This window comes from Colletes latitarsis, chromosome 7 (genome assembly GCF_051014445.1).
Source record: "Colletes latitarsis isolate SP2378_abdomen chromosome 7, iyColLati1, whole genome shotgun sequence".
NCBI lineage: Eukaryota > Metazoa > Arthropoda > Insecta > Hymenoptera > Colletidae > Colletes > Colletes latitarsis.
The window spans coordinates 10,337,318-10,350,242 of NC_135140.1; the positions used below are offsets into that span (position 1 = coordinate 10,337,318).

Below are 12,925 nucleotides of genomic sequence, written 5' to 3' on the forward strand. Positions count from 1 at the left end.
TTACTTCTTTGTATATTTCCAATGAAATTATTTAAATAAAATAAAAAAAAACGAAATATTCGATAATTTAACAAAGAGATTAAGTTATAATCATAAAATTTATGCACAAGTATATTATATTGCAAAGAAAATCTATGCTGTTTATGTTATTTCGTATTTTTAAGATTGGTATACTTGCATTTAATTATGTTCGTATTAATTTTTTATAAATTTTGATGCGTAACAGTCAACCGGAAGAAAGACTGTACTGATTCAATATGGTGGAACATTTTTGATACGCGCACTGTTTTCTATTTTGTTTTAAAAAAGTGCAATACATTGATAAAGCTATCGATAAGAAAGTGTAAACTTAATGATTGTATATAAATATGCTGCATTATGACTTTACATAAATTAAAGCAATTGACGCGCGCTTCATAACAGTTTACAATTTTACTTGAAATGGATTATCAGTGCATTGATGATTACACATTTTGTGATAGTCACACGTATGTTGTTTTTTCAAAATATAATTACAATACAATTAAGGAACTGTATTATTGTTAACTATTAAACGAGCTATACCGTTGTTGTTTAGTAAAATTGCTGTGCACTATTATAATATTGTGACAAGTTCACAGATACATCAATGATATTTATGACAACATTATAATTATTATGTACTTTGAAGTGGAATCTCTTCAGAAATATCCAGCCTCAAGCATGTACGTAATTTTACAGTAAACATAACTAATTTTAATCATATTATTCTAATATCTTTATATTTTTGTATTATTATTTGCTTTTAGCATTAGAAGAGTTATTTTAATATTCATTTACTTTTAATTGTGCAATGTTATTTCAATAGGAATAAATCAGTGGAAGATTTGTTAATATCTAGTCGCGAAGTAATGAGTAACATAAATTCAGCTGGATTGGAGACTCAAAATTCAGCAACAAATATGGGAAATGGTGTATCAGATAATATTCAAGAAGCACTTACTGGAACGTGTGGAGAACGATATAGTCCAGTTTCAAGTACAAATCTGTCTCCACGCCCTAGTCCCAAAGCACGTAGTAAACGAGATCATTCTAAAACAAATTCTGATTCAACTACTAAAGAATCTAACAACATAACCAAATCCGAAGAGCATCAATTAAATGTGAGATTTTTATCTTTTGCCATAAAATTATGTTATAGCAATTTTCTAAAATATAACTTGTGATTGATTATAGGATGCAGCGAATAAATCGTCAGATTCTTCTCAAGTGATAAAAATATCACACGAAAGCAAAAAGGAAACACGTAGTAGCGAGCGAAGTAAAAAAAAGTCATCTTGGTATAATGTTTTGTATCCAACCTATAAATCTAGATCTGAAGATTTTAAGCGAATATTCAAAGATGTACCAGATGATGAAAGATTAGTTGTTGGTAAGTAACTAATTAATTATATACATTTACATAGTAATAAATACTTGTTACTCATATTCAATTACAAATACACCACAATGTGTGACTTTTAGATTATTCGTGTGCACTACAACGTGAGATATTAGTTCATGGACGGCTTTATGTTTCTCAAAATTATGTGTGCTTTTATGCAAATATCTTCAGTTGGGAAACTTTAGTATCCCTGCGTTGGAAGGATGTTACATCTATTACCAAAGAGAAAACTGCCCTTGTTATTCCTAACGCAATTTTAATAAGCACTGCCACCGATAAGTTTTTTCTGACATCATTTGGAGCAAGGGACAAAACATACGTAATGCTATTTCGCGTTTGGCAAACTGCTCTTATTGGTGAGGTATGACAATTTTATGTAAAATATGAACGTTTCAACAATTTGTTTAAATTCTTTTTGTATAAAACTCAAATATTGTAATACATGCTTGTCCATTATATTTAAATATAGTTCTTCAAGGGACAGTGCATTCAATAACAACACTTTTATTAGACATGAAATATTAAACGGTAATAATATACATATTTAACGAAAGATACAGTTCAGTAATATCATACGCACAATCGTCGACTGACTTCATTCACATCGCATTCAGACAAATGACACTCGTGGTCGGTGATTTCGCTCCTACATTAACTGATTGCTACATAAAAAGTTCCTATTTGACAGATAATTACAATAATTGTTGCATGATTTATAAATGTCGATTCATTTCTTATCTTCCATGTTGCTATTCAGATTTTATAAGGTGTTGCATAATGCATAAAGCGGTTACAAGATTCATATAGGTATACCACTAAAGTGTGTGTCCCACAATCATATGAGAAGATGAAACATGCAAACTCCTCATGACAAAATAAATCATATATCATTTTCCGCGTGTGGCGGTTCATAGACAAGAAATTCACATAAATACATGTTCACTTACGCATTATATCGTTAACAGTAAGTATTCCAATATATCTGAAGTCTGTTCTTAAATGCATTTGTTTACTAATCTCAAGAATATTTCATTTATAATATCACGCATTTTCTGCACATTTACAGTATGAAATATATTTAGGGCATAATCATACAAAACGTCTGTCTTTTCAATCATAGTACAAAAAATCTTTTGTTTTGTGGAAATCAAATAACAAAGATACATTACGCAATTCATAATGATTTGCAACATTATTTTGATTTGTGCGACTATTGTTTTTAAATGATTAATACTTATCTGATAAAAACATAATCGAAATGATATTAATGATAAAAGTATTCATGTTCAAATATAAGTTTCCTGTTGATTGGGTCTCAAACATTTTATTATAAAACATCTAGGCGTTCAATCTTCGATACATAAACATATATACTGTAATATTAAAAAAGTTTACGTACTATAAGAAGAAAACTCAAAATTATTATTCGAAGTTATTCAAATAATGAGAAACGTTTATTTAAATGCAAGAATGAGTCATCATTGTTTTAATGAAAAATCGGAAAAGGCGTATGGTTAATAAAAATTCGATAAGATTTGAAAATCTTCTAACCATTACAGAATATAGCAATGTAGTTCAAAATATTTTTGTTTTTATACACCAAAATTTTGTTTTCAACAGCAAATCTTTCATTATAAATTTTTGGTAAAAGTATAGAAGATAAAAACAGGCCAATACTGTTTATCTTATCTGTTTATCCGCATCATATGCATGTTTTGAAACCACTAATTGTTACATTGTCGGTAATAGTTATACTTTCAGTGACAGTATATATTGCAGATTAATAATTACCAAAATGTTTAAAGTATTTTTGAATGAAAAATATACAACTATTTGCTTCGTGTGTAGTTTGTGTGGCGAAAATGTTCGCGACGCCGTTAGAAAATACCGACAAAGGTTTTGTTATAGTGGATTTCTACAATGCTCAGTAATTATTAATATTCATGGATAACTATGAGAAACAGATATTTCTTCCACAGTTTTTTAATTATAATAGTACGTCATTATCAGATTTTAATCATAAATTTTGTTTGTGTTTCATATTTTTGTTACGAAGTTTTAACAAAAAATTTTCAAAACATTTACATAATATTTTCTTTTTTTTAAATTTCGAGTCAATGCTAAATTTAAATCTAGCCAAATTGAATTTAACTTCCGTTTCTGTTTCTCTGTTAAATGATGGAATTAATACACAGATTATCAATGGTTTCTATTGAGTGCTTTTCATTCACCTCTTTCTTCAGTTTGTTTTCGAAAATTTTTAAATAAGCTTTTGTATAGCTGGGGCATTGTTGTCACTCTTTATATTTCTTTGAAAATGAAATGGTTGTATAACTTTGATATGTACATTTCGAAGATGTACTGAAACACTTACTGTTAACAGTACTGTTTATGTAAACACATATCTATATGTGTCTATTGTGATGATTGCGTGTATGTATATACCGTTTGATATATAAATAACATGCAGCCGACATTAGAGTTCATAAGTTTTATTGTCTGCCTCACAGAATAGTAGAAGACTTGTTCATAGTGTGTGTGTGTGTTATGAGGAAATTGCATTTCATGTTGTATTGTTAAATATTATAAAATTATTTATTTTATTCACAAAATATTACGTATGAATTACAGTTCCGTTTGTAAGATATTTACTATTTTAGCCAATGAATGCAACTGAAATGTGGCAACTTGTTCATTCTTGTTATGGAGATGAATTGGGTTTAACGTCGGACGATGAAGATTATGTCCCACCGTTACCACCGCCCGATGAGGAAAAATTACCAACAAGATTGTCTGTAGAATCGTGCTCGGAGGTAATTTAAAACACGAATGTATTAAAAAGGCAATTAAACATTGTAAACCAATATAACATTTATGTTTGGTTTAAAATGTAGGTAGAAAGTAGTAATGTGGAAAACTCAGCAACCGAGATTGGGGATGGAATTATCGAATCGAAAACAGAAATTCAACATCGGTCTCGACCAGTTCCTATCCCTGATGCAACAGATCAAAGCGACACGACAGAAAGCGAAGCGGAGAAACATGGGTGTATGTATTGAAAAAAATTTGTTTTTTAATTTTACTTGGAGAATATGTTGGCAAAGTTTCGTAGAAAAAAAAAACTGGGACTAAAATTTAGATTCTTCAGAATTTTTAAAGTTTCTAACACCTGTAGCCAAACACTTTGTATAATATATTTAATTATTGTAATTTCAGTGAAACCCAGTATTAGAGGCAGTGTAATATGTACAGCATCACATGAGGGTCGACAAATTAGCAAGGCTTCGTTTCCCATTCACATTGATCACTTATTCACCTTGTTGTTCACGAATTCAAAGTTTTTCTTAGATTTTCAAACTGCCCGCAAAACTACTAGTAAGTTACGATACCTCGATAACCTGTAATATAGAAACAATATGATATTCGTGAAATAAAATATTATTTGTGATATAATTGTTATTATATAAATAAATTTAGGAAATTATGACAAATGTTTTTGTTGAATCAGATTTAGTACAGTCAGCATGGATGTACAATGAGCAGACAAGTCAGAAAGTTAGGAATTTATCGTTTACAATAGCGCTATCTCAAACTATTGGACCAAGAACCGCTCACATTACAGAAACACAGGTGACACAGTAATTACTGTTTAATCAAACGTATTATAACTTCAATTTGTTTTTATTTTAGATTTAATAATGCATTTTAATATTTACCTAAATACCATTACCTGTGTTTGCATATCATTTTGAAATATTTATAGGTGATGCTACCGTGTAGCAGACCAGGTCATTTATATAGTATTGATGTAGAGAGTGTAAATGCTGGAATCCCATATGCGGACACATTTTGTGTGTTAATTCATTATTGTATAACCAGTATTTCCGAAAACGAAACAAGTATCACAATTCATGCTCAAATAAATTACAAAAAGAATGTTTGGACCTTTGTAAAAGGTAAGAGCTTATGACATATGGATCCTTTATTTGTAAGTGATAGTTAATTATTTTTTACAACAAAAATAGGCGTTATTGAGAAAAATTGTTGGGCTGGAATAGAAGAATATTTTACGAGTTTAATAAAAGCATTAACTATAGAATGTGAAGAGAATACCAGTAGTGGAGGACTAAAAAGAAAAACAAGAAGAAGACGCCGTGTTACAGCATCTGGTATCGCTCTGCAAACTCATTCTTCAGATCATACGTCTCCCAATTTACAAAATTCCTTGAATTTACCACGCATTAATGATAATAATGGTACGAGAACTGTAATACAACATTATATCATAATATTTCACTACACATTCGTTTACCGTAATATTTTACCACGCATTATAGTATCTGGTGTTCGAGGGGATGGTAATATGATAGTTAGTTCAATGCTGTTGATTGCTGTATTATGTCTGATGGTAATTAATGGCCTATTATATTATAAATTGTGGGGTTTAGAAGAAGCTGCAGCTCATACAATCATGGACTTACATGTGTTGAAGTGCGTATTACACATTTAGTACAAAATCTAATGTGTCCGCAGAATGTTTGAAATTGTTTAATTTCTAGAAATACCCCAAAGACTGATGAAGATTGGATTCATTTATTGCAACAACAAGAAAGATTGCATAACGTAGAAACGAGGAAATGGCAAAGAGTGCTGCATACAGCAGTACAATTACTTAGACAAGTAAGTCCCATATTATACTTGTATAAACTTACAACGATTTTATATTGTGAAAACGTTTCATTATTACAGACAGAGGAATCGTTAACAGAGTTACAAATGAGTATTCACCCTGCAACAGAAAAAATGTTTTCAGTCTTAAAGCCAAGTATAAAAAGTTTTAATTCGCATACGGAACAGCGAAGTCATTCAGAAATATAAAAAAAGAAAGCGTAAAATATTTCGATTAAATAAGCATTGTAATACGATATGCGATTAAAAAGCATAATTATAGTAAATTTTAAGTTTACTTGAAAATAGAAGTATTGTTAATAATCGTTGTACTTGCTCATAATTTATGATTAGGCACAGAAATGCGCTGTGATGCTGATTCTTTAAACTCCAAGTGCGCAACAATACGCATGTGACATATTTGTCTTATAGGAAATGTAATTTAAATATACTTATTTCTATTATTTTGAATATTCACAATATATTATTACGTATACTCAGCAACAAAACTATAAGGCACTTATTTTATTTCGTTAAAACGTCGGTCAGTTTATCGTAAGATAAAAGGTGCGATAAAACTATAAAATTCATCAACTAACAACTTTTGTCATTATTTGTGATATAATTTTTACAACACTTATTAATAATGCGTAATGCTACTTTCATTTCTAACAATTTTAGTCATATTCTTTTGTCATACTTATAGGTAAATAGATACGTAAGAAATACTTAGAATAGATAAGAAATTCTTTCCTGGAATAGTTTTCCATAGTCTTAACTATGTCTTGTAGCTTTGTTGCGGTGTGTATGTTTTCCTTCTTACGAAGTATTAAATTTATGAAATCTTTCATAATGATCTTATATTTGTAATGTATACATGCATAAGTACATGCATAGGTGATATATATGTGTATAGGTGATGTATATTAGTACATTGTAAAGGAGAAAAATAAATAATTTTTAAAACAATACACAGAAGTAATCTATCCCCACCAATTCTTGGTTCCGGTGACTCGGTGTTATTTATAATAATAGAGTTCCTGTAATTTTTCAAAATGATTAAAATTAAATGTCATGGCTATCTAAACATGACGTCATTTGGAGCATATCTACACAGGGCGCTCGGCCACTCCTGGCAAAAATTTTAATGGGAGATTCTAAAGACCAAAATAAGACGAAAATGAAGAATGGTAATTTGTTAATTGAGACTTCGTTAAATAGTTATTAACGTTTAAAGTTCCGCCTGTAGAACGGCAATCTGCCAACAGCTGCGCACGCGCGATAATGGTTCTCACTTATAAAACTGTAAGGCTGTCGATACGTCAGTAAGTAGAGTTTCTCATGCTGAGTGAGAACCATTGTCGCATGCACACAGCTGCATGCAGATTGCCGTTCTACAGGCGGAACTTTAAACGTTGATAACTTTTTAACGAAGCCTCAATTAACAAATTACCATTCTTCATTTTCGTCTTATTTTGGTCTCTAGAATCTCCCATTAAAAAATAAATAATTTCGTTGAAATATATTAATAGTTAAAAGATGAGTTATAGCAGTAGTGCAAGAACAGCAGGGAATAAGTTTAGTAGCCCCGACGTATTGTATAAGTTTTAAAAAAATACCTGTAAGGAACTTTATATTTAAAATTATAAACCTGAAAGATCCAAACTGGTATAAAATATCAAATTATAGATTTGTATTTATGATATTTTTTTAATCAAGTGAAAGTACATATTTTCAACTTATTTGTCTTCCGGTTTATTAAATACAAGCGTATAACCGCATTTGCCACAGTAATGACGATCTTCCATCGCTGCCATAAAAACTCCTGCGCCGCATTGTTCCATGGGGCACTCCCTTCTTAGTCGATGAATTTTTCCATTTTCATCCACCTGTTTGATAATACAATTTCTAAATACATCTCGCCAAGAACGCATATAAGGCAGTGCATATGACGATTATCATCATTCTAATATTTTTATAACACCTTTGTTGAATTGAAATTATAAATGGTATTCACGTACCTTGTAAAATTTGAGTACAGCTAGTTTAACCTTCTTCTTTTTGTGTTTAATTTTCTTAGGGGTCGAATAATTCTTCTTCTTGCGTTTTTTGGCTCCACCACGCAAACGTAAAACTAAATGCAAGGTAGACTCTTTCTGAATATTATAATCTGATAGAGTTCTACCATCTTCTAGTTGCTTTCCAGCAAAAATTAATCTTTGCTGATCTGGTGGAATGCCTGTAACGAATGATTTTTTTTTAATAAACATTTACTGTAATATATATTTTACATTATTACCTTCTTTATCTTGAATTTTAGCTTTAACATTTTCGATAGTATCCGATGTCTCAACTTCTAGGGTGATGGTTTTCCCAGTAAGTGTTTTTACAAAAATCTGCATGTTGAAATCTGTGGCATGGACACTGCAAAAAGAATAAAAACACAAATAAGAAAATTAATTAGCTCTGCGCAAAACCTGTATTACAAAAAAGAATTCATCAATGTACTTAACTTACTATATAGACAACCATACTCTATAATCAATCATGATATTTAAAGAATTAAACAAGATATTTGTTCAAATGTAATTTTTATTAAAATATTCGATACAATACAATAATTTATACAAGTAATACAGCATTAATACAACCATCATTTTCAGGATTATTCGTAACTTGAGCATATTTTCCCCAAACTACTTTCCCAGACTGTGTTACTAAACCTAATTCTGAAATATTTACTTCAATAACTGTTCCTTTTGTAATAACGCCTAAAGTTGTATACATGGATGAGGAGGGATTCTTTTTTACTCCTAAAATCGGCACGCAGAACGTTGCTTTCAATTCTGGATGAGTTACATGCGCCTTCTTGAAACGTAAAGCCATTGGTCTGATAAATCTTTCAAATTTTGGTGGTTTTCTAGTAAAATTTTCACCGACAAAGGTCACCTTTGTGACCATTCTTTTCCACGATTTACGTTTAGTTTTTCCACTTCTTACTATTTTAAAAACTTCAGATTCTGATTGTGTTTTAACTTTAGGTATTGGAACATCCCATTTACCAGCTTTTTCTTTGCGTTTTTGTTTTATCATGTTCGATAATATTTTTGCATCTTTTTTAACATCACGATCTAACAGATATACTGGTAATGCTCCGTCCGACACGTCTTTCGACTTTTCTTTCACCTTCTTTTCCATGTGGGATTTTATTTTCTTTTTCATTTGTATCTTTTCATTTCGTCTTTCTTTATTATATATTTTTGCTTTTATACCACGTAATGAACGAGCACGTTCGGCCCGTTTATGAGGCTCACGGGCCTCTCTTTTCCTTTTTCTTTCTTCATAGTCCAATCTTCGTCCATATAGCTTACGATGCCTTTCAATATACTCGTTCTGCGGCATTGTGACTATTTATCCTTCTTCTTATATAAATTTTACGTGCAAATTAAAGTACCTCTTCAATTTATAGATTCTGAAAATAAGAAAATTTAAACTGCAAAAAATAATTGGTATGTCTACTGCTAACTTACCTTATAAGTATCAGATAATTTATTCTTAAATTTTAATTTGTATGGTTATTGATAGAATGATTTATTACTTTTATATATCGTGTGACATGTTTAAAACTATAAAAATTTAAAAAAAAGGATGTATTGAAGAAAAATTTTCTTATCAAAGAAACTTTAAAAATTATAAGGTGATTAAATGATATAATTTGACTCAATTTTTTGTTTTGGAGAAATGAAACATCATTCTTATTATAATAATAAAATGTTTTATTTATGTGTTCAATGTAATAACAACAATTGGAGTTTAAATTATTATAATTGATATGCATTAAGGAATATTCGAAATGTAAACACAAAAAAAATGTATACATTCAAGAAAATTTTATTTCGATTCATTTTACATCCTTCGTGTCAAATTGTTAAAGGGCAATAGTATCGATTTAAATCAAAGCAATAATTCCAAACGCATTACTTCATACTTTATGTGAAAAAGAACCATTTTATCGTGTCTACTAAATAGCATACAATATAAAAAGTCTGAAAGTATTAGATGTACCTACCTGACTTCCTATGTACATTTCTTTTTATATTTAAAAATTACACTTTTATACTATTTAATGGATATGTTTAATAGTAATATATTTATCAACTTCGATGTTCACAAATTTTATATAATTAGACGTAAAAGAAAATTTGTATTCATACACTTAATAGTATCGAGAACACAGTAAATATTACTACAAGTTTAATAATACCATTTTACATTCATGTGAAGTGTAATACACCATTGCGTGCTTGAAAAATACGTAAGAATTGATACCTTTCGTAAATTTCCAAACGAAAATTAATCAAGTAGGTATATTACAAATATTAAAAAAAAATTAACATTCTTCTGTTGTTAATGTGATTACCTTTACAAATATTATAAAATAACATTTGATTTAGCACGCCATGTGTTCAGTCTTATTCTCTCCCGTAAACATTGAAATAGAACAACTATACATGTAACAAAATTCGTAAACGCATTTATAGAAATTGTAAGACGTAAATGGGTAAGAAATACATTAAAATGATCATTTGTTCGAAATAATTTTCAGAAATCATCGATTTAACATACCTTCAATCACGCCTCTCGCATGCGGAAAGAAATCATAACCTTCGGTTACGAACTAAGATATTGGAAACTCGAAAAATAGAAAGCACCATCTAGTGGTAAGAAAGATGTACTATTTGGTGTAGAGCAGGTTTTTGAATTCATAAATTTAACGGCTCTTAAGACGACATTTATTTCAAACAAGTTTTCACGAAGACAGAACTTAAAAATGTTCTAAAAAGAAATCTTAACAACGTGTACGCGAGCTCGTAGAGTCAGGAAAGCAAACTGACTGTTAATTATTTATAATTTAAATAATTTAGTGTTAAAAATTGAGAAATGTTTAAACTTTAGAAAATTCAGAAGGACCATAATTGTGATTCATTAGTATTCAATGTAAAATTTATTATCTACATCTAATTTGGTTTCATGTTTGTTCAAATCGTCTGACGTATGCTGCTGCCTCTCTTTTTAGTTCGATTGCGAACTAAAATTGTAAAATTCAGTTTTTATTTTGTATATTTTCTCGTTCAAATTAAAAACTTCGTCTTTGTATTATCTAAAAACCATTTGTTATAAATTAAATATTTAAATGTTTGATGAGAAAGATTTAATTAGATTAATATACTACAGTCTTTTATAACACAATGTAAATTAATGTCGGCCATTTTGATATGTGACATGTGACCAAATAAGATGGTCGAAAGCACGTGAAGAAGAGAGTGTTTGGAAATTATACAATTATTCATTTAAAGTAATTAATTTTACACGAATAATTGAAATCGTTTAATCGTTATGGAGAGAATTTGTTGTGTGTGTGAAAGAACAGAGTGTTCGTATAAGTGTCCTGTATGTAAAGAGCCATAGTAAGTATGAGAGGCTATCTTCGTATTTATCGTACTGCTGACATATTTTTACATGTAATAGTTTACACAGATCCTGTGCCCGTATGTTCAAATGTTAGAGAAGTCATTGCAAATTTTATGTTATTTCGTGTTCTTATAATAAACTTAACCTATGTATATTGGGGTAGGTCATTTTCGTATAGGAAAAGAAAAAATTTCTTTAATCGTATTTTAATAGCGATACAATGTTGAAAGCTTCTGTTTTTATAAAAACACAAATATTTTTCTATGTAATTGTTTGTTTATATTTATTGGTTCGTTTTGGTGAATTTTCAAAGTTTTATATTTCCTCCCATCAAAGTACAATGCAAACATGTTGGCATGTTTGTTTCTTCCCCTCAGTCTGGCTAAATTAAAACTAGTGTTTTTTATATGTTTGGTATATTCCTAACAACCAGTTTATAAAAAAAAATAACGAATTTCCGCAAATAATGAAATGTGTATTAATAATGTACTGAATTAGACAAATCGAATGATGTATAACTCATCCTGATCGGTGAATGGTCCGTTTGCTAAGAATGTTCCATTTTATAGCATTTTTATAGATTCTGTTAAGCAACATTTAAACACTGTTAGACAAAGATTTGAAAAGAAAATATTAACAAGTAAATTTTTCTAATATTATTATCAATATCTGATAAATTATTGTCAATGAAATTGAATTCTTTGAACTACTCTATTTCTTGTACAATAACATAGAGCCAAAGTTTTTTTTTATAATTTAATGCAGAACATAAATAGATAGTTACACATATTTTTTACTTTGTGTGTTAGTTGCTCTAAAGCTTGCTGTAAAGCCCACAAAGCAAGTAACTGTCAACCGCCAAAGCCTCAACAAAGTGAAGCTGCAGAAGATAAAGTAAATACTGTTAAGTATAACTTCCCTACAGAGGATACAGTTCCTATTGACAAATTGAAACAATTACAATCTAGCGAAGAGTTAAAGAATTGTTTAAAAAATCCACACGTACGTGATATTATGTGTGCAATACTGACCAATGAAAATCCTACAAAAGCTATAGCTTTGGCTATGGCGGAGCCAATATTTGTAGAAATGGCAGATGCATGTTTGAAAATTGTGGAAGCTCCAGTTAATGATCAATCATGTTAATATACTTAGATAATATTGTGGGAAATTGAATTATCATGTCATTAAATACTGTCATATCATTCAAATTAATATTCTTGTTTAACTCAATTGGAACATTAGTTTTCTTGAAATCCATAAATTTATAAGTTGTTATAAGAAGATTTTTCTATATTTATTAAAAATTATTTTACTTCTAAGGTGTGTGTGCGTGTGTGCGTGCGCGCGTGTTACATACAT

The 12,925-nt window shown here is 29.6% G+C and overlaps 4 protein-coding genes across 6 annotated transcripts; 2 read left to right on the top strand and 2 right to left on the bottom strand.

The window, feature by feature from the left end:
- Nucleotides 1-179: 179 nt before the first annotated feature.
- LOC143343749 (protein Aster-B) lies at nucleotides 180-6,504 on the top strand. Of its 2 annotated transcripts, XM_076768952.1 has the most exons (14): nucleotides 180-488; nucleotides 578-704; nucleotides 848-1,142; nucleotides 1,216-1,411; nucleotides 1,504-1,784; nucleotides 4,084-4,236; nucleotides 4,318-4,471; nucleotides 4,640-4,798; nucleotides 4,932-5,053; nucleotides 5,187-5,379; nucleotides 5,449-5,679; nucleotides 5,761-5,914; nucleotides 5,983-6,103; nucleotides 6,173-6,504. In XM_076768952.1, exons 2-14 carry the CDS (start codon nucleotides 658-660, stop codon nucleotides 6,299-6,301), a joined length of 2,235 nt encoding a protein of 744 aa, XP_076625067.1. In that variant the 5' UTR covers nucleotides 180-488; nucleotides 578-657; the 3' UTR covers nucleotides 6,302-6,504. The 2 variants fall into 2 exon arrangements, with proteins under 2 accessions (XP_076625067.1, XP_076625066.1); XM_076768951.1 differs by having other exon boundaries at nucleotides 180-704.
- A 1,258-nt stretch (nucleotides 6,505-7,762) lies between these two features.
- Rps27a (ribosomal protein S27A) lies at nucleotides 7,763-10,774 on the bottom strand. The gene is made up of 4 exons (XM_076768916.1): nucleotides 10,718-10,774; nucleotides 8,391-8,515; nucleotides 8,113-8,330; nucleotides 7,763-7,980 (listed from the first exon to the last, which is right to left on the bottom strand). Exons 2-4 carry the CDS (start codon nucleotides 8,491-8,493, stop codon nucleotides 7,831-7,833), a joined length of 471 nt encoding a protein of 156 aa, XP_076625031.1. The 5' UTR covers nucleotides 8,494-8,515; nucleotides 10,718-10,774; the 3' UTR covers nucleotides 7,763-7,830.
- Nucleotides 8,606-10,762, bottom strand: Ip259 (NSA2 ribosome biogenesis factor-like IP259). 2 transcript variants are annotated; one of them, XM_076768915.1, is made up of 2 exons: nucleotides 10,161-10,707; nucleotides 8,606-9,563 (listed from the first exon to the last, which is right to left on the bottom strand). In XM_076768915.1, exon 2 carries the CDS (start codon nucleotides 9,491-9,493, stop codon nucleotides 8,714-8,716), a length of 780 nt encoding a protein of 259 aa, XP_076625030.1. In that variant the 5' UTR covers nucleotides 9,494-9,563; nucleotides 10,161-10,707; the 3' UTR covers nucleotides 8,606-8,713. The 2 variants fall into 2 exon arrangements, with proteins under 2 accessions (XP_076625030.1, XP_076625028.1); XM_076768913.1 differs by lacking the exon at nucleotides 10,161-10,707 and adding an exon at nucleotides 10,718-10,762 and having other exon boundaries at nucleotides 8,608-9,563.
- Nucleotides 10,775-11,389: 615 nt separating the features above from the next.
- LOC143343859 (zinc finger HIT domain-containing protein 3) lies at nucleotides 11,390-12,879 on the top strand. The gene is made up of 2 exons (XM_076769177.1): nucleotides 11,390-11,559; nucleotides 12,373-12,879. Exons 1-2 carry the CDS (start codon nucleotides 11,489-11,491, stop codon nucleotides 12,707-12,709), a joined length of 408 nt encoding a protein of 135 aa, XP_076625292.1. The 5' UTR covers nucleotides 11,390-11,488; the 3' UTR covers nucleotides 12,710-12,879.
- Nucleotides 12,880-12,925: the final 46 nt, after the last annotated feature.

Excerpts from the sequence above, each read along its gene's own strand:
- Ip259 (XM_076768915.1), bottom strand. The coding sequence starts at position 9,493 with ATGCCGCAGAACGAGTATATTGAAAGGCATCGTAAGCTATATGGACGA.
- LOC143343859 (XM_076769177.1), top strand. The coding sequence starts at position 11,489 with ATGGAGAGAATTTGTTGTGTGTGTGAAAGAACAGAGTGTTCGTATAAG. Across the intron at positions 11,560-12,372 it reads CCTGTATGTAAAGAGCCATA|TTGCTCTAAAGCTTGCTGTA; the intron begins GTAAGTATGAGA and ends TTTGTGTGTTAG.
- Rps27a (XM_076768916.1), bottom strand. The coding sequence starts at position 8,493 with ATGCAGATTTTTGTAAAAACACTTACTGGGAAAACCATCACCCTAGAA. Across the intron at positions 8,331-8,390 it reads TAAAATTCAAGATAAAGAAG|GCATTCCACCAGATCAGCAA; the intron begins GTAATAATGTAA and ends CATTCGTTACAG. Across the intron at positions 7,981-8,112 it reads CTGTACTCAAATTTTACAAG|GTGGATGAAAATGGAAAAAT; the intron begins GTACGTGAATAC and ends ATTATCAAACAG.
- LOC143343749 (XM_076768951.1), top strand. The coding sequence starts at position 658 with ATGTACTTTGAAGTGGAATCTCTTCAGAAATATCCAGCCTCAAGCAT. Across the intron at positions 705-847 it reads AAATATCCAGCCTCAAGCAT|GAATAAATCAGTGGAAGATT; the intron begins GTACGTAATTTT and ends TTATTTCAATAG. Across the intron at positions 4,799-4,931 it reads AACTGCCCGCAAAACTACTA|ATTTAGTACAGTCAGCATGG; the intron begins GTAAGTTACGAT and ends TTGTTGAATCAG.